This window comes from Crocuta crocuta, unplaced genomic scaffold (assembly GCF_008692635.1).
Source record: "Crocuta crocuta isolate KB4526 unplaced genomic scaffold, BGI_CrCroc_1.0 scaffold658, whole genome shotgun sequence".
Taxonomy (NCBI): Eukaryota; Metazoa; Chordata; class Mammalia; order Carnivora; family Hyaenidae; genus Crocuta; species Crocuta crocuta.
The window spans coordinates 230,536-255,985 of NW_027530509.1; the positions used below are offsets into that span (position 1 = coordinate 230,536).

At 41.0% G+C, this 25,450-nt stretch overlaps 1 protein-coding gene across 3 annotated transcripts in view; it reads right to left on the reverse strand.

Moving 5' to 3' along the window:
* Window positions 1–1,705: 1,705 nt before the first annotated feature.
* Window positions 1,706–25,450, reverse strand: part of CDKN2A (cyclin dependent kinase inhibitor 2A) — a 30,567-nt gene continuing 6,822 nt past the window's right edge. The window contains exons 1-3 of one of the 3 annotated variants that reach the window (XM_077767065.1): window positions 7,748–7,828; window positions 4,220–4,526; window positions 1,706–1,997 (exon numbers count right to left, since the gene is read on the reverse strand). In XM_077767065.1, coding sequence (XP_077623191.1) covers window positions 1,984–1,997; window positions 4,220–4,523 — 318 coding nt within the window. In that variant the 5' untranslated portion in view covers window positions 4,524–4,526; window positions 7,748–7,828 and the 3' untranslated portion in view covers window positions 1,706–1,983. Of the gene's footprint in view, window positions 1,998–4,219; window positions 4,527–7,747; window positions 7,829–25,450 lie in introns of those variants that run through there. The other 2 variants (XM_077767064.1, XM_077767063.1) reach the window with 2 other exon arrangements.

The window sequence follows — 25,450 nt, forward strand, 5'->3', positions numbered from 1 at the left end:
TCTCTCTCTCTCTCTCTCTCTTTCTCTCTCTCTCTCTCTCAGAAATAAAACGTTTAAAAATTTTAAAAAAGTTAAACATAGAATTATATGATCCAATAATTCCACTCCTAGATATATACCCAAAATAACTGAAAACAAGTATTTGAACAAACACTTATATATGAACATAGCACTGTTTGCAATAGCTAAAAGGTGGAAACAACCCAACCATTCATTATGAGATGGCATAAGATGTGGGATACTATTCAGCCATAAAAAGGAATGAAGTACTGGTATGTGCTACAACATGGATGAACAGTGCAACATATTGTATGCTTCCACTTATATGAAATGTCCAGAATAGGTAAATCCATAGATAAAAGGAAATTAGTGGTTGCCAGGGCCTGGAGACAGGGAGGATTTAATGAGTATGCCTAGTAGATATAGGGTCTCCTTTGGAGGTGATGGATATGTTTTTTGAACTAGATAAGTGGAGATGGCTGCACAACATTGTGAGTTTACTAAATGCCACCAAATTGTACAGTTTAAAATTGTTAAGTTTGGGGCGTCTAGATGGCTTAGTCATTTGAACATCCAACTCTTGATATCAGCTCAGGTCCTGATCTCCAGGTAGTGGGATCCAGCTCCATGTGGAGCCCCATGCTCATCGTGGAGCCTGTTTGGGATTCTCTCTCTCTCTCTCTCTCTCTCTGCACCTCTCTCTCTTCTCTCTTCTGTGCACACTCTCTAAATAAACATTAAAATAATATAAAATTATTGATTTTGTTATATGAATTGCACCTCAAAAAAATAAGTAATGAAAGTATGAGACCCCCTACTGCAAAGGAGGCAGCGTGGCCTCCTGGCCTCTGCTGAAGTTGGAGTCACATTCCTCCTTCTGCCTGGAGCTGCTTTTGGTTTGAGTGTCAGTCAGTAGCTACTTCACAGCCCTCTGGAACCACTGTACCCTGGGGAGTTTCATAAAGCTGCTCAGGGCATGGTTGGGGGCAGCTTAGTCAGGCCCCCAGCAGACTGCAGAGCCAGCTCTGTGGTTGTGGACCACACTTTGCTGGCTCAGTCACATGCTTGCTTTGAAGATTTGGGCAGAATACCCCAAACCTTGAGGGGCTTAGCTCCTGCAGCCAGATAAGTAATGGAAGGCCAACTGTGAGTCTGTCAATCTGAGGTCTCCTTGGAGTTTCTGTTCATCACTTTTTACCCCATTTTATTGATTTTAAGACCCAGCTTTTGACATTTTATCTGAAATTCGGATGTCTTAGAATTCATGCTATATACTCTTACTGGAATGCATGTTTATCTTTTGGAAACAATACTACCTTCTAGTCAGTGAAGTTGGCATTAAAATTTCTAGTCATGCGTTTGTGTGTTCGTTAGTTGATGTCTGTCTCCACATCCCATACCCATGGCAAGATACCATAATAGGTACTCAGTAAATGTGGACTGAATAAATAAGTAAACAAAAGAACACTTTAAAAAGTGAGATTTGGCACTGCCGCTCAATGTCATTTTGACACAGGAAAGGTCATGTAACCCATTTAAGTTTTGTATCGTTAGTTCACTACGTATTTGTAAAAACAACAGTGCCCTTTGAGGTACCAGGCTGGAAACAGGAAGTGCCCGCATACATGTGTTTTCAGGGCCCAAGAACTTGCTCCAGAAAACTCTAACCCAATTTAAAAAAGAAAAAAAAAAGGCAGAAACAGTGTTGCTTGTTCATCTTTTATAGAGATGTATAAATGGAAATACAAATGGAAATTTAGGGGAAGGGCAAAGCAGATTTAAAAAGCGCTACTTGATATATGGTAACTAAGAAAGCAGGGAAGAGTTGGGTGGGGTGGTTGGTTGAAGATGAAGGGGAAGGGGAAGGCAGATTTAAAAAGTGCTACTTGATATATGGTAACTAAGAAAGCGGGGACGAGTTGGGTGGGGTGGTTGGTTGAAGATGAACGTAATATTGAAGTGTCCTTATATCTCAATGATGCTTTAAGTCCAGCTGTCTGCAGAAAGAAAAAAAGACATTACAAACCAGAAGTCAAGGATGTGCGACAGATCCCTCCCTCCTCTCTTGTAATCTCCCGCTTGGTGTTCAGACATTTATGGACAAGATTCTCAAATGGCTTCCCTGGCACGTACCCCTCCCCTCAATATCCAGCCCTCAGCACAGGGGCTGTCCATCAAGGCTGGCCCCTGCCGGCAGGTGCACTCCCCATCCTCGCTGATGCCGCAGCGCGTCCACTGCGCGGCTGGCTGCTCGGGCTCGCCAGCAGCCTCGGCCCGGGCCCGCCGAGCGAGGGCAGAGAGCGCGGCCGCTCCGCCTCCCCGCAGGCCCTCGGCAGGAAATAGCTAATGGGGCGGTCATGCCGCACACAGCGCCTGGCGCGGGGCGTGAAAATACCGCCTCGCTCTTTGCGTGTCTGCAGGCTACTCAGCGAACACACGTTAAGCAGAGAGCGCCCGAGGCTCCGGAGCGGCTGGGCAGCATAGAAACCTTCGGTTCCAGCCCTGTCATCTTTCTCCCCAGGTTCCGTCTCCCAAACCTGCTAATGGCTTCCTAAAGTTTCTCCAACAAAATCCACGATTCAACCTAACATCCTGCCTTTGGCCCACAAGCTGGTACGTCATCTGGCCTTTGCCCCCCTCCCCCCTCCTCTCTGATCTCCTGGTGTCCGCGCCCAGTACCCGCCTTTCTGTTCTCTAACCCGCCACATGCGTTCCTGCCCTGGTCTTCGGTCTTCGCAAACTTGAGAGTGTCTCTGCCTCCAGTGGCTCATCTCTTCTCATCAGTTGGGCTCTAGGACCACTCTAGTCTTCTCTTCCGATTCACACTTCACTCTTACCCATCACTTTGCTTTTACAAACTAACTCTCCGAAAATACACTGTTTATTGTTTAAAGTGTTTCCCAGAACGTAAGCTCCATGAAGGCAGGTCTCCTGTTTGGTCTCATTCACTTTTGGGCCCCATCTAAAATGGAGTAGATCGCGTCGTTGGATGAAGAGAAGGGAGGGAGGGAAGGAGGGACAGACGGACTTGTGTGCTTGGGTCAAATACCTTAGTTTTGCTTATTAAGGGTTGTAATATTTATTTGTCTGTGACCCAATTCAATCATCTAATCCATCTCCTCTTCGGCGCTGCCGCACCGCCCTGCGGTTGGTCGCTCGCCCTACGCTGTGTCCGGATGCAAGCTTCAATTGGAGGAGAGAGGGGGTGGGCAGGCTAAAAGAGGTCTTGCTTCTTGTCAAAGGCTCGACACCCGCTGCATCACCGGTCTAGGACCAGGAGGGAGCCTCCCCTCTCGGTCTTCTCAGGTCCCCCTAAGGCTTAGAGGGCCTCGTGCCCCAATTCTGAGCCAAAATAGAATAGATCTCAGTTTCTTCAAAGTCATGGTTTACCTTAAATAATCGTGTTAATGTCATGTGTATAATAACAGTTCTTCAGGGGGGAAAAATCAGTAAAATTGGTACTTCAGGCAGGCTGAACTGGAGGTGGAGAAATGGGGCCAGGAGAGAAGACCTTGTGGTTATAGAACAAGGCAAGGAGGACCATATGGTCATCTCCGTCTCTCAGCGATCCCTCTTGCAAAGAAGAAAAGGCTTGAGAAAGAAAAGCTTAATAGAGGGTCTCGGTTTCTCAGAGTGCAGCAAATCCCCGTGTGCAGACTACGAGGGTTGGAGAGGTCTCTCTCCCTTGGGCAGCTCTGGAAAACAGCACTGCATAGAGCTGAGGGTCGGATTTAGTTGAATTTTGCAATAGAGCTGGGAGTGATAGGTTTCTACCAGATGCTGCCTCGCGCAAATGGTTGTGGAAATAGCAGGGTTGCTCCAGCTACGAATGCTAATGTGGAAACTGAGGGCAGTTGAGTGGATGGAGGCCGCCAGCTAGATGGGAGGGACTGGGGTTCCTAGACCTCTAGCCTCCTGAGTCATCAATGCTCCTTAGTCAAGACCTTGAGCTGTGGGGAGGGTGAGTGTCTGCGGCGGGGGATACGGGTACGGTTTATGGGATGGACTTGAAAGTACAGAAATCCTTCTAGGCTATTTCCTGTCCACAGCCCTGGCAAGGCAGCGCGATTGGGACACAGATCGTTATACAGGGTGGCAGTGTGAGAGCTGACACGGGACCCGAGACCCTGCTCTCCCGGCGCCACTTTCTCTTCTGAAAAAGGAGTGCAGTGGAATGCAGAAGCTCTTTGCGGTCCAGCTCAGAAATCTTCTACCTCACCTGCTGGGCCTTCCGCACCCTCTGTACCGGCGTGGCTACCACTTCCGGTGCCCCGCATGGCTGCGCGCAGGTACCGGACGACGTCGCGGTGGCCCCGCTCCTCAGCCAGGTCCACGGGCAGGCGGCCCCAGGCATCGCGCACATCCAGCCTCGCCCCGGCCCGGTGCAGCACCACCAGCGTGTCCAGGAACCCCTCCCGGGCGGCGTCGTGCACAGGTCGGGTGAGGGTGGCGGGATCGGCGCAGTTGGGGTCCGCGCCGTGGAGCAGGAGCAGCTCGGCCACGCGAGTGCTGCCCATCATCATGACCTGCGGGAGAGAGCAGAGCGGTCAGGGCGGTGACAGGTGGCAGGGGCAGGAGTCATTTAGAGAAACTATTTGTGAAACCCCCTCCCGGTGCAGACATGGTACAAGCAACAGGTGTCTAGTTACTCTCTATTTGCTTTCAGTTACCAACTCCCTTAGGTAGTTCTCCAGTGTACTCATTCCATTTTCGGTACACATTCAATGCCATTATATTCTCTAAACTTCTGTGGGGTTCCAGCCACACACACAGCACTGCCCGAGGCACAGACAACAGAATGTTTAAATTCACTTTCTTTCATTATAAAATGAGGCTTGTCTAACCAGCCCCCAAATTCCTTCCTGTGATAAGTTAAATAATGCCTCCCAAAGATGTCCATTTGAAAGCTGTGAATGTATTACCTGACATGGCAAAAGAGACTTTTCAGATGTGATTAAATTAAGAATTTTGAGGGAGATTAATCTGGATTCTCAGGATGGGTCAAAGGTAATCAGGTAATCACAAGTTTCCTTATAACAAGGTCACGGAGCACAGATCTAAGAATGGAGGTCAGAGAAAAGATGCAGGGGCCACAAGTCAAGGAATGCTGATGGTCATTGGAAGTTGCAAAAGGCAAGGAAATAGATTCTCCCCTACAACTTCCAAAAGGAATGCAGCCCTATGGATCCATTTTAGATGTCTGACCTCCAGGACTATAAGATAATAAATTTATGTAAGTTTGAGCCACTAAATTTGTGGTAATTTGTTACAGCAGAAAGAGGAAACTAAGCAACTTTCCAAGTTTACACTCTGAGAGTTCATTAAATAGGAAGTGCTCCCATCATTTGTTTCATAAATCATCTTTGAAACAAAGTCATCACCAAAGAGGAATTTTTAAATAGTATCCACAATCACAGCAACCTTACAATTTAACTGTTTCATGGTGGATGGCAGTGATAGATCATTATTTTTTAGGGCAACTATTATTATATTAGCTACACAACAGTGACTTATAAGGAGGAATTACTTATTTTTAGTTACATTGTGTATTAAACATGAATTATTTAATTTTTCTAAACCAAGGAATCATAATAAGTTATACTGTGGTGGTTGATTCTTGTCCTAGAAAAGTGAAACTGATCTTCAAAAAGATAGAATATATAAGTGAAGCCAATTACAGCTACANTTAACCCAACAAATTCAATACTATCATGTCATCATGTGATCAGTATTAAAAAGTATCATCAAGATATTTTACATTTTTTACACAAAGTAGAAGAATGCACTCTTTTAAAAGAAAACTGGAAAAGCTATCACACTGTTAACTGCTTATTTATGCAAGACTTCTAAAAGATTATAGGGTCAACTTCCAGAACAAAGGGGCCACACCTAAGGACCAGAATCTTTTGGGGGCTCTACTGCCAGAACTAGGAAACACATGTCTAAAACCTCTTCTTAGAAGACGTCAACCTCTCTGTCTATATATGATGCAAGTGAAAATATAGCAGATGAAACATTGTTTATCCAACGAAGCGCTTTTCATTTAATTGATTTTAAATGTTTTCAGTATTTTCAAATATGAAAGGAAACCTAACACTTAATTATTTAAATAGCAATGCAAAGCAAAAAAAAAATCAATTAAACACATATTTTTAGAGTGTTCAATCCATTTGATAAGATGTGAACTTTAAATTTTTCTATAAACTAAATAGTTTTATATTAAACACAAGTTTGGTTAGGGTTCTAAACCAAAATCATGCCCCCTTTTCTCTATGTTTTTATCCTTCCCATTTAAAAAGTTGCTAAAACTATCCAACTGTTTTTTCTTTTTGTATTTAAATAAATGAAGTCTCTTCTAACGTATTCCAGACCTTCAAGGCTAATTCAGCCTCCAGGCAAAATTTTAGAGATATCAAATTAGGAATCATGCATGCATTATTTTTAAAGGACTCATGCTTTTCTTCTATTATCACAAAACCTCTGTACTCTCAAAATCTCTCCACAATACAAATCCCAAATAATCTCAAATTTTAAGGTATTTTGGTTTTATTTTTGTATCTGTATTTTATTTTATTTTTATTAAAAAAATTTTAATGTTTATCTGAGAGAGAGAGAGGCAGAGAGAGAGGGAGACACAGAATTGGAAGTAGGGTCCAAGCCCCAGCTGTCAGCACAGAGCCAGATGCCAGGCTCAAATTCAGGAGCCCTGAGATTATGACTTGAGCCAAAGTCGAGAGGAGGTTTAACAGACTGAGCCACCCAGGCACCCCTTATTTTTGTGTTCATATTTTAAAGTGCATAAAATTTGTCCAACATAGCATAGTTTCAGGAAAGGAAGATGGACTCCTGAAATCTGTGAAATTGCAAGTATAATTACTTTCCTTTGTCTCCTTATGCTGGAGTCTGTGCCATGAGCCTTTGTTTCATATACATTTTATTTTTCAGAATCAGAAATCATTGTCGATGCTGGTAATAAAACTAGGTTGGTGACTGCCAGGAAGAAATCGTTTTTGTTTTTTTTATTTTTAGCCTGGATTGAGGAAGTTAGTGAAGGCAAACAAAAACGACAAATACTCCCCCCCCACACACACACACAACTGGAGAACGGGAGAAGAGACATTTTTGAACAATGAGGAATTTAAAACTCTTTTCCAAATAAGTTAATCTATAGCGAGCAAAGTTAAAAATAACAAAAATAATAGGGGATACCCTCAAAAGGGTAACTAAATTGACAACATGTTAGGCAAGATCACACTGTTTTTCTTCATATATGTCTGTATTTTCTAAATTCTTGCAAGCATATATTTTTCTTATTCGGTTAAAGTTAAAATAAACACAATACATAGTTGCTTCTGAATAATTTCAGTTGATATTTATTCAACTTAAACAGCAGAGGTTTCCCCTGCAATCCCCCCGTAGCAAGGAAGATGGTCAGATCCCTTCAGCTGAGTTCCGAGCTAAGTGGGCCGAACAAACCTTACATTTCTTTAAAATCTTGCTTTTTACCCCAAACTTTCGTAACTGTATATCTGATAAAGAACAGCCCTCGGGCTATATTAACACAAATAGGCTCTCCCCTCCAGATCTCTACCACATTATACAGATCTGCACCCCCACAGGTCTCCTCATTTCTCCCGCGGCTCCCTAAGCCCCCAGCACTTGGACCAGGGGTGGGCTCCCCACCCCCCAAACGCCACCAGAGAACACACCAGGAAGTCTCCCCTGACCCAAGAGTCGCAACACTCACCGGGTACCAACTCTTTTGCAAACCTTGTGCTCCAAAGGCGCCCGCCACCCCCTCCTCCCGAGGCAGGCAGGCTGGCTCACCCACCTGAANCTCCTCTCCTCCGCGCGGTTGGCGGAAGCGGCCCCCAGACTCTGCCCTTCCCCTCCGCCTGTGGGCGTCTCTATCCAGGGGAGCGCCGTCCGCTCGGAATTCGCTGCCAATGGGACACCCTGTGAAGTCGCCCCACGCGGGGCCTCTGCTGTCAACGGGTCTGCGGCTGGCCGGGGGAACGGGCGCTAGGAACTGGACGAAGCCTAGGGGGAGGGAGACATGGGCTCCTCCCCTGCAGCCCCCCNNNNCCCGCCCCCCGCCGCGTCCCCCGCCCTCCTCTGGGTGCTGCGCTCCCCCTGCCCCCAATGGAGGCGCACGCGGTCTCCCAGCGAGTTCACGCGATTAAAGCGAGATTTCTCTCCTGTTTCCCTTCTTCCCCTGTACAACCACCTCGCATTTGAAAAAGCATAGGATTCCTAACTGCCAACTTCGAACGAGGGTGTTTGATGTCTTAGGCAAAGTACTGCTTCCTATTTTAATCAGAAGAAACAGCTAATCTTCTGACATAAGAGTCCTGCCCGGGATTGGTATCCCCGGTACCACTACGTGGCTTCCCTACATTTATTTATTTAATTTTTTAAAATGCTTATTTATTTTTGAGAGAGAGAGAGAGAGAGTTGGGGGAGGGGCAGAGAGAGAGGGAGACACACCATACCAAGCAGGCTCGAACCTACGAACTATGAGATCATGACCCTAGCCCAGTTGGAGCCCGCTTAACTGACTGAACACCCCCCGCCCCTCCCCAGGCGGCCGAGGCTCCCTACTGTTAGATTCCTCTACTCCCTCCAGCACTCAACACCTGGGTTTTGCGTGCTGGGTCCTTTACGCCAGAAACCTTAGCCCAAACATTCATTTCGGAGAGTTGGCCCACCGGCCAGCAGCCAATGCTCACTACATAACACACGTGTGAAACGGATGCAGACAGCGAATTCTTTTTTACGAGACTTGTGCAATGCCTGGTACTAGTGCCTTGTATAAGGGAAGATGAGGTCTGTTTAATAGGGATGACGGCGATTTCTGCCAACAAGCGGATAGGAAACTGGCGAGGGAGTCATTGGACTGTTAGACTCTGTTGTAAATTAAATGATTACTCCTAGAACTGAAAAAGTGCTCAGAACTCTGGTAGCAGAGTTGCTTAGTGATTCAGAAATCCAGCTCACGCAGTGTCCTGGGGCCTGTCCTCTCCGCTCCCGCCTCTCCTTTCTACTGGAAAAACCTTACAATTTTCCTAGTTATAAATTGGACACTAAGAGTGGTCCCTACTCATAGGGCTGTTGTGAGTTTTAAATGAATTGATGAACATATAAGCATTTAGAACAGTGCGGCATATCTCAAGCTAATATCTTAGCTCTTAAACTTTCCCTTTTGAGGATTCTCTTACAATCTTGTGAGGCACAGAGAATAAAATGTTTGGATAGAATTATCAATATTATACACAAGGGAAGGCCAAGAAAACCTTAATAGCTGAAAAGATCATGAATTCCCTCCACCACCCTCGTATTTGATAAAAAGTTGAACAGAACTGAGAATATAGCTAGGAAAAGAAAATTCAGTGAGTTTCTAATTTTACCTGTGGTTATTACTTTTCCCTGTGGCTAATATATTTTGTAATATATATTATTTTTAAAAATTGGATTACTCAGGCTTTGCTGATGCTTTAAAGCACATGATTAATATCCCTACTAGATAATCCAGCTCTACTTAAATCCAGTTCTACTCATGTTTCAAGCCCTACGTGACTTTTCCTGAAGCTCCTAGAATACTTTCAGTTTCTGTTAGCTCAGGCAAAACATGAATGCCAATGAAGGGGCATCTGGCTGGCTCAGATGGTAGAGTATGTGAGTATTGATCTCTGAGTCATGAGTTCAAGTCCCACATTGGGCTTAGAGATTACTTAAAAAAAATAAAATGATGCCAGTTAAAAAACACGTATGGAATGTTAATCTGTTATTAAAAATGCATTACTGTGCTTTCTATATTTTTTTCCAGGCACCTATCAGTTACCTGGGCAATATTGGTGTGGAAAATTCAAACTGTGGCTAAGAACATAAAATTATTTTTAAAAAAAACATAAAATTCTTTTAATGTAGCTTAAGGTATTGTAGGATAGGGAAGGGGAAAACAGTAGTTGTGGTAATGAGAATGAGGGAACAGATTTCCCTTATAATGTATCTGGCTGTTAGACCAGTATCAAAATTAGCTTCCATCACCAAAAAATGGTTCTTGATCTTGCTGTAGGGGAGGTAAGCCTTTGAGAATCTGTTAAAGGCTATAGACCCTCTCCTCAAAAAATAAAGTATGCAGTACTTTTTAAAACTAGTGTGTTCATGGGGCACCTGAGTGGCTCAGTCGCTTAAGCATCTGATTCTTGATGTCGGCTCAGGTCATGATCTCACAGTCTTGTTTGTTTGAGCCCCACATTGGACTCTGGGCTGACCCTGTGGGGCCTGCTTAAAAATTTCCCTCTGTCTCTCTGCCCCTACCCCACCCATGCTTTCTCTCTGTCTCCCAAAATAAATAACTAAACTTAAAAAAATAAACTAGTGAGTTCATTTGCACATGTATTTCTGAATGTAACTTTTAGGGAATTCAGAAATTCTTCAAACACTCAAAAATGGAATCCTACATCCAATTCATTAAGAGATGCCTGGGTGGTTCAGTCAGTTAAGCGTCCGACTTTGGCTCGAGTCATGATCTTGCCATTCCCAAGTTCAAGACCCGCATCTGGCTGTGCTGACAGCTCAGAGCCTGGAGCCTGTTTCAGATTCTGTGTCTCCCTCTCTTTCTGCCCCTCTCCCCACCTGTGCTATAGCTCTCTCTAAATAAACATTTAAAAAAAAAAAAAAGAACTCATTTAACTCTTGGGCAATATACTGGGCTGTTGTGTAAGGAAATGGATGAAGGAACCATATTAAAACATCCCCTGATGAACTGCATACAGACATGGAGGTTGACTTATTCCAAGAACAGGTTTTAGACAGGTATAGACAAACTCTGACACTTACAGTGGAACTCCCAAAAGATTATGGCATCCTTGGGTGTAGCCTTTTTGTTCTAGAAATTGATCCCCTACACCGTTAGAAATCTTGCATATATAAGTAGTTAATAATAGTGTAAAACTCTCCTACTTTTTCTTTTAAAGAGCCTACATACTCCCAATTTACTCTTCCATATCAGCGCAGACTTGAAGGCCAGTAGTTCAGAAGACACAAAATACAACTTGGTGCTGGTTATTCCAGCCTCAGATACACCACGTGTAAAATGGAATCATAATATATTTCATAAGTTGATAAAATGAGATGATATACACCAAAGACCTTTTTGAATCCTAAACTTATTACATATTATTATTATTATCTTTTTTAAGTTTATTTATTTTGAGAGTGAGGGAGGATGGGAGGGGCATAGAGAGCAAGAGACACAGAATCCCAAGTAGGCTCCACGCCGACAGTGCAGAGCACCATGTGGGACTTGAACTCACCAACAGTGAGATCATGACCTAAGCCAAAATCAAAAATCAGACACTTAACCCACTGAGTCACCCAGGTGTCCCTATATATCATTATTATCATTCCCAAACTTACTTTTTTTCTTCTTGAGAATATCATGGCCTTATTTAGGTCAGTGTTGCCTTGGCAGTTTTGGAAATCTATGCCATGAAATTTAAACTTGTTTAATTTTGATCCATTTTTTTAAAGAAAAAAAAACCCTAACACTCATTAATTCATTTGACAAACTCAGAGGCTAATGGTGGAACATGGAGGTGGAGGGTTGTTAAACATAATGGTTCTAGAATAGGACCACCTGGATTCAAGCCTGTACTTTTCATTTAATGCTCCTATAACTTTGAACAGTTACTTAATGTATCTGGGTTTGCTTTCTCATCTGTATACGTGAGATACAGATGCCTCAAAGAGCTGTTGTAGGTATTAAATGTGGCATTGCATGTAATGTGTGTGGAAGAGCAAAAGGAAGCAGAGGATGACACAAGAAAGTGAAAAAGGAACCAAACTTCTGGTGACTCAGGCAGAGGCTGCATGGATGCTGAAAGCCGACCCTAGCGTTGGCAAAAGGTGCAGGAGTTTAAGACATAAAAGGAGAGCAAGATGTTCCAAGCAAAGGTGAGGGCATGTGAAAAAGCATAGAAGTTCAAGAACACCGTGGTGAGAAGCTGGAGAAATAAACTCCTGGAAGATGAACCTTCAGAGGAGGCTGCGAAGGGCTGCTCGGATTGTCAGAAGGAAAACCAGGAGTGAGTGGGATGGCAAGGAAGTGGGACACTGTGTAGACTTCTTTCCCAGTTTAGCGGTCACAGTTCACAGCAATGTAGGGTGAAGGGAGGCGGGGTGAGGCTTGGCCACACACAAGGAAAGGTGCCAGGTGAAGAGAAGGACAACTAGAAGAGAGAGAAAAAAGGAAAGTTGAGGACCCAGGCAAGGTAAAGAATTTCTGAGGATCTTAAAACGTCAGGAAGAAATGGAATACAAGACACAGAGAGGGTCATAAATTTGGACGCAGGAGACACAGCTAGATTTGAGAAAGAAGAAAAGGTCAAGGCATGGAGGAAGTTGAAGCACTTCCTTTCATGAACAAAGTGGCTGGCTTGTTTGCAGTGAGGATAAGATGGTGGATTAGGAAGTGAGAGTGAATGCCATATCTGATAAAGGGTTAGTATTCAAAGTATATAAAGAACTTACAAAACTCAACACCCAAAAACCAAATAATTCACTTAAAAAATGTACAGAACACATGAATGGATATGTTTTTTTCCAGAGAAGATATACAGTTGGCCAAGAGACACATGAAAAGATGCTCAACATCAATCATCATCAAGGAAATACAAATCAAAACTACAATGAGATATCAACTCACACCTGTCAGAATGGCTACAATTAAGAAACAACAGGTGTTGGCCAGGATGCAGAGAAAGGGAAACCCTCTTACACTGTTGGTGGGAATGCAAACTGGTGCAGTCACTCTGGAGAACAGTATGGAGGTTCCTCAAAAAATTAAAAATTGAACTACCCTATGACTCAGCAATTGCATTGCCAGGTATTTATCCAAAGGATACAAAAATACTAATTTGAAGGGATACATGCACCCTGATGTTTATAACAGTATTATCTACTGTAGCCAATTATGGAAAGAGCCCAAATGTCCATTGACTCATTGACTGATGAACGGATAAAAAAGATGTAGGGCATGTGTGTGAGTATGTGTGTATTATATATACTCATATATAATGGAATTATATATTGGAATATATAATGGAATATTACTCAGCCATCAAAAAGAATGAAATCTTGCCATTTGCAACAATGTGGATGGAACTAAGAGTATTATTCTAAGCAAAATAAGTCAATCAGAGAAATACAAATACCATATCATTTCGCTCATATGTAGAATTTAAGAAACAAAACAAATGATCATGGGGTAAAAAAAGAAAGAGAAAAACCAAGACTCTTAACTATAGAGAAAAAACTGATGGTTACCAGAGAAGAGTTGGGTGGAGGATGGGTTAAATGGGTGATAGGATAGGGATTAAGGAGGGCACTTGTTGTATGTAAGTGATAAATCACTAAATTGTACACCTGAAACTAATAAAACACTGCATGTTAACTGGAATTTAAAGAAAAAATTATATTAAAAAAAGAAAGTGAGAGTGGTGAAGATTTAGAGTATCTGTTATTAGGACAAAGGGATGGGCTGAGTAGGACTTAGAGAAGCATTTCAGCAGCCTGGAGAACCCAGCTAGAGTGGAGATTGTGGCACTGCAGGAGCATGTGACTATTTTCTTTAAATTAAAGAAAGCCTTGCAATGGTGCCACCCTGGTAACCCTACAAATCAAAGAATAGTAATTCTAGATGGGACTATTTATTAATCTAACACATCACCAGGAGGAAATACAAAAATATTTAAGAAGGTAGTATTCCGAACTTAGCTTCTGATTCCAACAAGGCACTGCAGGATTGGCAAGATATGATATGCATTGAGTGCAAACATGTCATAGGATAACATTTTATTGGAAAAATAAAAGGTGTTGGAGAAATAGCTCTGAATTGGAACCGAATGACAGTCCTGATGTATCTAGTGAATTGTCGTTTGGCTATGAACTCCTTTGAGACTATTTTTAGCTTCAATGTCCATATCTTTAAAATGAGATCTATCTTGCTCTATTTGTTATACTTCATGAGGTTATTATATCAAGTGAGATGCACATAAAAGCTGTTTTTAAAAGCATATTATATATCAGGGTGCTCAGTCGGTTGAGTGTCTGACTTTGGCTCAGGTCATGATCTCACGGTTGGTGGGTTCAAGCCCTGTGTCAGGCTCTGTGCTGACAGCTAGCTCAGAGCCTGGAGCCTGTTTCAGATTCTGTGTCTCCCTCTCTCTCTGACCCTCCCCTGCTCATGCTTCTCTCTCTCTCTCTCTCTCAGAAATGAATAAAAAACATTTAACAATTTTAAAAAGAAAGCATAAATATCTTTACCATATTCAATATTAGCATTGTTATTAAACAATTGTTCAAAATATAATTTGAGGTTAAAATAAAATATACATAGAATATCTCTGGAAAGATATAGAAAAGTCTGTTAACTTTTGGGAGAGGAAATGAGGAACTGGGATGGCCATGAGACTTTCTTTTTCATGTTTTGCAACTTGTAATGTTTGAATTTTGTACTATGTGCATACATTAGCCATTCTAATTAATTAAACATAATAAATTTATTAGACAAATAAGAGTTATCTTTCTGAAAACCATCATTCATAACTTTGACAAAGAGCAACTGAATACAGGCTGTATGTCAGCTGCTTGGCTTTAAGCTGTAGGTCAAAAAAAAGAAGGGTCCAAGTCAAGAGAATGTTTTGGTAACAACCATCAATGTGTTTGCTTCTCTGAAAGAGGGAGGTGGTTCTGAAATGGAATGAGCTCTTGAGGGGAGTCTACATTAATAGTATAGGAGAAGGAAAATGAAATTGGGTAACTAACACCCCAGACCTGTGTTACCAGGGAAAAGATGCTTCAGGGTATGGAGAGGATCCCATAATTAAGGAGAGTTTCTCAGGAAATAGCTTATCAGAGCAAGCTATGCTGTGTAATAGAGCTTCTGGACATAACTGGGTCAAGCCAGACTACAGAATAGATGGGCTCTAGGATTGAATGCTGGGTGCCTTAGAGGATTATCGAAGACTAAGGCAATGGAATAATAATTTCATGTGCCCCTTTTAATTTAGAAGAAGTTAATAACTTAAGGAAAAAAGAACCCCAGGCCTACCTCTGCCACCTATCACCTTGAACAAGTCATACTTTATTCTGGCTTCAATATTCTCATCTACAAAGCAAGTATATTAGTGATTGCCTCAAAAGATTATTATTCATCCAAGAAACATGCTCCTCTCTTAAAGTGCCCCTAGGTAAGACTTCTGAGGGTTCAAGGTTCAATCTGGGTATTTTAAATGGGAAAGGACTTCCTCGGATGAAAAATGGAAAAGAATTAAAGATAAGGTTTCCCTTTATTTACTTTCCCACAAGAAAAAAACACTTCTAACATGAAAGGGAGACCCCTGAGAGAAAAGAGCAGACCTCTAAACAAGTTTGCTGAGGAAGGGATTCAGGATTAGCTCTATGGAAAATTCAAGATGGAGGATGTTTCTGTCTCCCTTTTAATATTCTCTAATCAACTTCAATATAGCACAATTGCTGAGTGCCTGGTATAGGTAAGGTGCTCTTTTAGGGACTCTATGATGTCTCTGTTCAGTCAGAATTACTGTAATTTTTCTCTTCTTGTTCAGACAGGGCTTTGGCAAGGAACATGAAACTCAAAATGCCTTCACTTATTATAAACTTGATGCATTATTATAGGTAAGTCACAATTTTCCAATTTTAGTTTCTAAAGTATTAACTGGGTACAGAATCTGCAGTAGTTATTGTCTTCCCAGATCATTTTGAGGATAACTTAGAAATGTATTATATGTTGTATAGCAGATATCTTTTCTAAATTGTGTGAAAAACAAATATTATTTCAAATCTATGTAAGGAGCTCATTGTAAGGTATCTATAGAGCAGTTTCTTATGAAATGAGGGGTCTCTGCAGCTCGTGAAAATAATCATTCCCAAATTCAACCATTTTGTAAGTGTCTGCTTTTGTGTATGGAAAAGTTTCTGAGGTGAATTACTTATATCTATTTGGCCAGTTGAGAAAACTAAAATATTAGCAGTGTGTGTGTATGTGTGTGTGTATTTATGTACATCTATGTATCTATCTATATCTACCTAGAGTGTGTATTTGTGTGTACATGTATAATTTTTTTTACCTGTAGACATACTGATTATTAGCCTCATCCCAAGGAACAAAATAAGTAGTAAGATATATAATTAGAGGAGAGATAAACAGACAGAATAGGAAATTCATTCAAAATTGCCAAGAAGATCATAATGGCTACCATTTATTGAACCCCAACTATGTGACAAGCATTAAGCAGCTTTACATATGTCATTTCTAATCCCACAACTGTCTTGTGGGGTAGAGGGTATTATCTTTCCTTCATAGATCATAAGAGAAGCCCAGAGTGTTTCAGGAACAATATACACAAGGAGATGGAACTCAAACTGCTAACTGGGTTGGCAGTTCTGTCTGAGAAGTCCACATTCTCCCTGGTGTGTCTCCCTGTTGACTGATTTGTACAGTACACGCTGGGCAACTCACCAATGTTTTCTTTTCTTTGAGAATTGAGAAGTAGGTGGCAGATCCTGGCCCAAGGTGACAGGATCTCCACTTTCTGGAAGTACTATGTTTCTCAGTGATGTATTGTTGGTTAAAAATACACGTAATGATGGAAATTTGGATCTTGATGTTCTTTAAGAGTCATTTAACTCTATTACTTTTGAACAATTTTTTCGATTTTAGTTCATGTGCACAACAATTTTTAAGGAATGAGATGCATAAAGAAAATGAAAAATGACACTGCACAGGAGCAATGACTATTAACATTCTGAAATATTTCCTCGCTTAGTTCTTGTGAATATAACACAATTCTGAAATAAACTATCTTTTCACTTATTATTAAAACGTTTTCCTAAATTCTCCCCCAAAATAACTTTATACACACTACTTTTAACAGCCGCAACTCATTCCACTGAAACAATGTTACAGTTTACTTAATGATGACTCTGTTGTCAGATATTTAAGGCGTTTCTAATTGATACAATAAACACTATTGCAGTTTTTCACAAAGTATAAGACTCTTGACACATATTGCAAAATTGCTTTTCAAAAAGCTACCCCCTTGATTTATAGATAATAAAATGGAGGGGTGGTACATTGCTATGTTTACACAGTTAATAAATATTTGCTGCAGGTTTTGAATCAATCCTCTCTCCATAATCTTTCTATGGTTACTATTTACTCTGACTTGGACAGGTGTGGTTGGTGAGATTGTCAACCATATCCTTCATAATCTTGGAGGAGACACAAATGCAGCATGATAATGGGACAGTCCCATTCTGGATAGCCTGATAGACCTCATCCCTCATTTACCAGCTCTGTGGGCTTGAATAAATTATGGAAACTTTCTGAGCCTCCATTTCCCCACCTCTCAAAGTGGGGAAAATAAAGCTTACCTTATAGGGTTATTATAAAGAATAAAGAATGTCAGATATATAAAAGTCTAAGCACACAGTAGGCTCAGTAAATAGAACTTGCTTTTTTTTTTTTTTTTTTTGAGATTAAACATGGCATTTACTCTCATGTTATTAATTTAGGCCATCAAAGTCAAATTCCTCTGGAGTATTTTTTTGTTCATTACTATACATTCTGGCTGGTATCTAAGGTTTGAACGAGCTAACTCTCTTCCAAAAGGTCTGATTTTGTCTTCTTTGAATTCTAACCTCTGGAAAACAGAGCTTCTTTGTAATAAAGTTCTCTGTGTAAAACAAAAGAACTTCCACAAAAACCTTCGTTAAATCATGGAAAGTAACAATGAGTATGTCAGTGTTCAATGTTTTCTCTGCTTCATTGCCACTCACCACCATTCCTGGTGTGCAATTCAAATATCAGGTACAACAGGGGAAACTATATGCCAAACTGAGGAATTATAAAGTTTACCTCCTCTAAACCTCTATTCCTAACCTTCCTCTTTTTACTCCTGAAAAGACAGATTTTCTCCTTTCAAACACGTTACCCTCTTCATTGCAAAGCATGAACTTTGGGTGAAAAATGTAAACTTTGGAAATGATAGGAGTGCTTGGTATCTTGACTGTGTGTGTTTGTGTGTGTGTGTCAAACTTATCTGAACACATCAAATTGTATACTTTAAATATACATAGTCTGTTGTATGCAAAATTGACCTCAAGTTAGGAGTGAAGAGAAAAGAATATATACCAAACTAAGAAAATGAAGCATGAAACAAAGAGTAAATTGAGCTATGCAGCATATAGGAATTTAGTGGAAGCCACCACTATCCTGAGTTGAGCCCCTTATACCTACAGAAGCTTATCACAAAGTCAGACAAGGTTCCCAAGTATAACCCATCTTAAAGGGCCTTTTTGTCCCAAGTTCCTCCCCAACCTGTGCACATTGGTAACTGAAATTCCTCCTGGTATTGTCACTCCTGCCCAGCCTCTGGAGACCGGGCCTTTTCAGCTGAGTGTGTGTGTGCATGTCATGCTACCTCATTAGCTAATGCTTTGCTTTATTTACCCTAGTGACTCCTAACCTTTCCCCCCAGGAACCCTAAATTGCATACCAGGGGGATTCTGTGACTCTAAGGTTCAAAAGAGGCTCATAATTTTTCAAGTGATAAATTTGCATGTTGGCATAATTAGCAGAACTCCCAAACAGCTATTAACACTTGGACATCACTTACTCCTTGCTCAATCCTTCTATCCCTAATGTGCTACCCTGTCCCCTCACCCACTCACATGGAAGCAAAGATGGACCATCATGATTCTGACAGATGCATTTGACCTTGGCCTCATGTTGTTTGTGATCACAGGGCTGACTGCCTGTTTCATGCCTATCCACCCCCCTCCAAACCATATCATTTATTGTACTTTTGTTGGCGGGGGGAGGGAGGGGGTCGTGGTAGTAGGTCACTCAAATGGTTTTCTATGGTCTGCTGTGTAAACTTTAGAAGTACTACTCTCCATGCTGTCCTGGGGTTGCAGGCCAGTCAGCTGGGTAGCACTACAGAGTGATTTGTTGAGTGTGATTGTTCTATGTGGGCCCACAGTCATTGTGTCAAGTTTGGTGTGTGGGAATAACATACGGGACTGGTAAATGTAGAATGTGGGGAGGACATGGGGATGAAATCAGGAACAAGATGGCGCCAGGTCCTGGTGGGGGTGCTGACAGGCGGGAGAACAGGGTGTTGGGAGGCTATATGGAGACCCTACCTACATCCCAAGGCTGCAGGGCTTCCTCTCTGTCCTCTGTCTCAGTGGCTCAGAAACATGCCATAAGGCTCTGGATACCCCTCTTCCAGGCACACTATCCTCCCAGGAGCCTGGGATCCACACACGTCTTACTTCCAGTCAGAGGAAGCAATTCAGATTTAAGTTAAGCTTTTAACTTAATGATAAGCTAACCCGTGCACCTTGAAGAGGGCAGCATGGAGCCTTGCCTTTACTCTAGCATCTATAGGCCGGTGCAGTCACACACAAGGCTCATTTGTGAAGATGTCTCTGAAATGTATTCACCGAAGACAATTATAGAGGTTTAAGACTTCCGCTCTTCAATTAATGATATAAAATTAATGGTCCTTCATTTTTACATCCTATACAAATACAAATGATGGTGTCATCTCCAACTGTAAGCCTCTCTACTCGAATGCTGAATATGGTCCCTTTAAGTTGAGTTAGAGCATGTGATCCTCAGGGGTGTGACAGGGTCAAACTTTGCATGGTATTTCCAAGGTTTCGTTATGGTACATTCTTAAAAAGCAGAATTTCAGAGTTGACACCAAAACCTGTTTCAGGGACTGATCTTTTGGGGTTGTGGCCACAGAGGAGGGCAGACAGGAACTGGAGGACAGCTCATAAATCTCTTGTTTTCAGCCTGAGGTTTACCAGGCTCCACAATCAGCACATTTCCAAACAAAGGACAGATAGATTCCTGTAAGATAATGAGGCAGGTATAAAGGAAATGCAGTGGTACTCAAATATTGTACCCAAAGAATATCCTTTTGCAAACAGACCCAGGGGGATATTTGGCCAGGGAGCAGACGTATTTTCTTGACAAGAAGTTCTGAGAACTACCAAAAATGGCTGGCTCAGTGGCTTAGAATGGGGAAAACTGAGATGTCATGATCTTTCATTTCGAAGACTAGAGTAACCGAAACTAAGGACTTGGTGGCTTCTTTTTTTAAAAATTTTAATGTTTTTTTATTTATTTATGAGACAGAGAGACAGTGCGAGAAGGGAAGGGTCAGAGAGAGAGAGAGGGAGACACAGAATCCGAAACAGGCTCCAGGCTCTGAGCTAGCTGTTAGCACAGAGCCTGACACGGGGCTCGAACCCACATACCGTGTGATCATGACCTGAGCCGAAGTCGGCCGCCCAACCAACTGAGCCACCCAGGTGCCCCAGGACTTGGTGGCTTCTGACAAGAATGATGACATCCTTGCCAGACTCACTGTGCACATATCCATTCCATGAGGTGTGTTCCTGCACTGCAGATGCAAGAGTTGAAAGTACTGGATAGCCTGAGTGGCCTCACACTGAGTCAGTATCTTTACTTTCATTTGGGGAGTTTTTGTCAAATCATGGGACACCATCTGGTATTTGAGTCCTAATGGGAGTGTGTAATTGAATAGGACTGGGGACTAAGGAAAGTGACAGAAGGGACATGAAAGAAGGAAAACATAAAGAGCCTTAACAGGAGGAATTGGGTCCTAGGCTGATGAATTCTGAGGTCTCTTGCAGCCAGGATCACTTGGATTGATGGACACACTTCTGCAGCCAAATTCAAAGAAAGCGTGGCTGTTTATCCTTTGTGATCTGCTGAACTGCATGAGACACAAATATTCAGAGAATTTTTTTTCTGTGTGGCAAGACAGAATTTCTTGGCCGCAGGAACACTGTTAGTTGAGAAAACTCAGAAGTCCGGAAGACGCAGGTTTAAAAAGTCTGCCTGTAGCTACGAATTTGCCTGGTGGGTAATGACAGTTGTGTATGGGGAAACTGCTGAGCTTTTTTGCACAGGGCTGGGTGGGGGGCAGGGGGAGTTTTGCATCTCAGTGAAATAAAGATGTGTAGAGTGGGTGGAGTCACTTTGCACAACCATGTTGCTGATCACTGCCCAGCTGTAGCTGTACCAGAAAAGCAGCCTTGCTGGTATCCTGCTCCCTTAGAGGAAGGCATTCAGGGGGCTGCCCCAACACAAAGTTATGGATGTATAGAATGAACATGGGGGGTGGATCAGAAGTAGGAGCTGACTTCTGTACTTAACAATGAGGGAGAGAAAATTGTATTCACCAGCATTCCTGTTAGAGAGAGCTCTGAATATATTTGGGTGAAGAAATATTTTAATAAGCCACTTGGGGCACAGGGTGGGACCCAAGAGTATCGTCAAGCTAGAGAAATTATTAATCTGCTCTGCTGTGATAAGGAATTTGTCATAATCATAAAAGGGAAGAGGAAAGGAAAGGAAAGAAAAGAAGTGAGGGAAAGTGGGGGGAGTGTTGAGAAGAGGGGTGTGAGAAAAACGCCTCTCCATGGCTCTGGCTCCAGCCCCAACTCTTATTTATTTATTTGTTTGTTTATTTATTTATTTTGAGAGTGAGAGTGAGAGAGAGAGAGTGAGAGCGAGCGCACAAGCAGGGGAGGGGCAGAAGAGAGAGAATCCCAACCAGGCTCTGCACAGTCAGCACTGAGCCCAATGCGGGGGGTGGAGGGGTGGGGTGAGTCCGTTTCATGAAACAAGAGATCATGATCTGAGCTGAAACCAAGAGTCTGATGCTCAACCGACCAAGCCACTTAGGTGACCCACCAGCCCCAACTCTGAAATAAAGTGAGAACTCATTAAGGGGTTTTGTGAAGATCCCTGAAGGAGCTGGGTTAAGGTGGGTGAAATAGAGGAAGCACCAATGAGTGTGATCATCAGTGAGGAAGAGCCCACAAGCACATTAGTCATGGACAATCTCAGGATCATAGCACAACCTTTGGATCTTAATGGGTGGTAGAACTGGTTTTGAATCAAGTTTTTCTTATTCATCCAAAGGTAGGGGTAGTGGGGGTGTGGGCAGCTGAAATCCAATTATTTATGTATAACTATAAAGCAACTGGAATATCTGAAGATAGCGGTTATCAGTATATTCTGTATGAGACATGCTACCTAAAATAAAAGGAAGTAGTATAGAATCTAATTAATTTGGACATAGGGCCTCTATGGAGAAAATTAAGGTAAAATGAGGTCATATGGGCAGACCCTAATCCATGTAAGTTACTTGGGAGATAGGGGTGTCAAAGCAGTAATTCAGTTAATCTAAGGCCATTAGAGTGGCTCCTTGATCCTGTACCACGGATGTCCTTATAAGAAAGAGAGAACCAGAGTCAGGCAGCCATGCACAGAGGAAAAACGTGACAAGGCAGCAAGAAGGTGGCTGTCTGCAAGTCTAGGAGAGAGTCCTCACAGGAAACCAAGGCTGCTGGCATATTGATCTTGAACTTCCAGCCTCCAGAGCTGTGAGAAAATAAATGTCTGTTGTTTATGGCAAAAAAGGGGAAATATTCCATTTTTGCTTATGTTGCTGATGCATGTATGTGCTATTAGAATGCAAAGAAACTACTGAAACCCACAGAGAAATAATTAAGTTTTTACTCTTGGGAGGAGGGAGTAGGGGGTAGGAATGTTCATGGTTGATTGGGTTAACAGTGACATAGGATACTCTGATTTCAAGGGAATCATCTAAGTTGAAGCTTTCCTCTTCAAATGGAGAACTAATTGCCCTCCTCCCCACAATTACCCTTTAAAAGCTGCCTGCCTTCTTGGGACTTTATTGTCATACTGTTCAACTTTTTTTTTTCCGAGCCAAATTGTCATCTGATATTATAAAAGATCATTAAAAATGGTTCTTGTTTTGGGTTGCTCTGCAAGTCACATTCTTCACCTAATATGTGATTAAACTCCTGTGGAAGGAATCAACTTCATAATGATACATATCAACACTGAATAAATGAGGAAATGCTTCTTATTCACATTTAGCACCTTCTTTTCACAGATTTAACATCTCTATTCATGTTTTCTTTTGAGTCTCTGGGTTGAAGGTATAGATTTATATATTTTTTTCTTATAGTTAAAATGGTAACTGCCATGCATCATTTTAAAAAAGGCAATGATAAGAGAATACATTTTATGTTTACACTACACCAATTTTATACACCCAGGTCAATTTTACCTTAAGGAACTTTGTATAATATATTTCATCTTTTCGTAAATAAATGTAAATAATACATTTTATCTTTTTGATATACTAATAAATGTCAAGGTCCTAATAAATTCCATGCCACCTTCCAAGGCAGAGATTCTAAAGATTTTTAGGATGACTAATGTTTCTAGTCCTCTTTCCTTGCATTCTCTCTCTCTCTTTCTCATACACACACATACACTTTTTTATACTAAAATTTTCTTTACAAAATTCTATGCCAAAACTATTGATTCAGATATTCAGACTGTGGCAACCATTCTGGAGGAATTAAGAATCCATTACTTCAGTGTTCCCTCCAGAAATTATTATTCTAGGTTATTGAGTTTTTTGATAAATTGAAGGCAGGTCAATAACTTTTTTTCACCTTTCTAAAAGTAATTTGATTTTCATCTTAGAAAACAGAGGTTCATGAATATTGTTTAATATCGATGTAATGATTATGAATACTAGAGTTCAGAGTCATTCTGTAAAGGCCATCATACACAGCTTCTGTACAGACTTGAGTTAAAAAAGAAGTAGGCATATTTACATTGATTTTACATCACACCTTGGAATGTGGCAGGGATTTGAATTGATAAATACATTTTTATTATGTTATGTATATCTTTTAATGTGGAGTTCAGGAATTTCCAGCTTGTATGAATAATTAAGGCCAAATTAAGTAGGCATTTACTGCAGAAGTAAACTAATGTGCTTTTAAGGGCATAGTTTAATTTGGCACTTTAAAAACAACTGACAAATGTATGTCAAATGAAAATTTACAACATATCTTTACATAGACTATTTTATCTAGTTTTTATTAGATGAATACTATAGGCTGCTGTCTCAGGCTTACAGACTAGAAAATGTTCCAAATACTTAGTCCTAATACTACATAGCTACTAAGTAAGCAATCAAATCACAAGTAATGTATTCCAAGAAAGTGACTTTTCTACTTTGTGCTTTAAGTTATTCTTATGCTTCTGCATAGGTTTCCCATTTATGGCTCTTACACCAAAGTGGGAATAAATAATTTACACTTAATTTACAAGGGGCTTTTTGTATTAATTTTATTCTGGGCAAGAAACAAATTCTAAAAGACGTTAATCTCCTTGTTTTATTATGAGATTCAATGGCTTTCCGAGACCATAAGGACACTTCAGTTATTATTATATTGACCTAATTTTCAGAAATTTTCCATTCACTTAATCATTGTATATTAACTGGAACATGAGTGGCTGATGCTGAGTAAAACAGAGATCCCAGGGAGTTAAGCAACTTATGAAGCAACAATGAACTAGAAGAGAGAGAACTGTAATGATATAGATATAGAAATAGATATATAGATAGCTAATAGGTGAATATATATATATCTGGAAGTTATAAAGTGGTTAGTCAGGACACTTGGGGCAAGAGGCACACCCAGTTCAATTATACATGAATTACTGGTGAATTCTGGCAAACCATGCAACAACTTATCTGAACCTTAGTCTCCAGTCTATATGATGAGAAAATAAAATCTCTACAACAGAAGGACAATGTGACAATGATATGAGATGATGTGAGTTGGTGTGCTCTCTTGCTGTTAAACTCCTTGTAATTATTTTGAAGGAAAAGAGAAAACAAACTTGACCATGTGCTTCTGGGACAAAGTTTCAATAAGCATCTTTTAAAAATCATATATTACATAAAATATAAACTGAATGAGTTCAAAGTTTCCCATGTTGTATGGACATTTAACAATTATTTCCAAGTTAAAATATAGTACTTGTTTTACAGGTGAAAAAGATTTGCAACTGGGTGGAGCCATTGTTCTTTGGATGGCTGCTGTTTCTTTAAATTGGGTGAAAAAGCTGTACAGTTGCTGAGTCAGATGATCCGGCAGCCTCGGAGATTCAGAGCAAGAAAATGGTGGCACTCAAAAAAAAAGAAAAGAAAAAAAGAAAGCAAAACATAAGCTTCCTTAATACATCTGAAAAGTAGGTATAAACATTAGACAAATTGTATTTTAAAGGCAGAAAAATTATAATTTGGAGGGCATAATATTTTAGTTTTTCTTATAATGGCTAATTACTTTTTAGCTTGCATTATATATATATATATGTATAATATATATACATATATAGTGTGTGTGTGTGCGAGTGAATGTGCTTCTTAAGAGAGATACAAATATTTTGTCCATAAGTGCTTTATTCTGTTATGGCTAC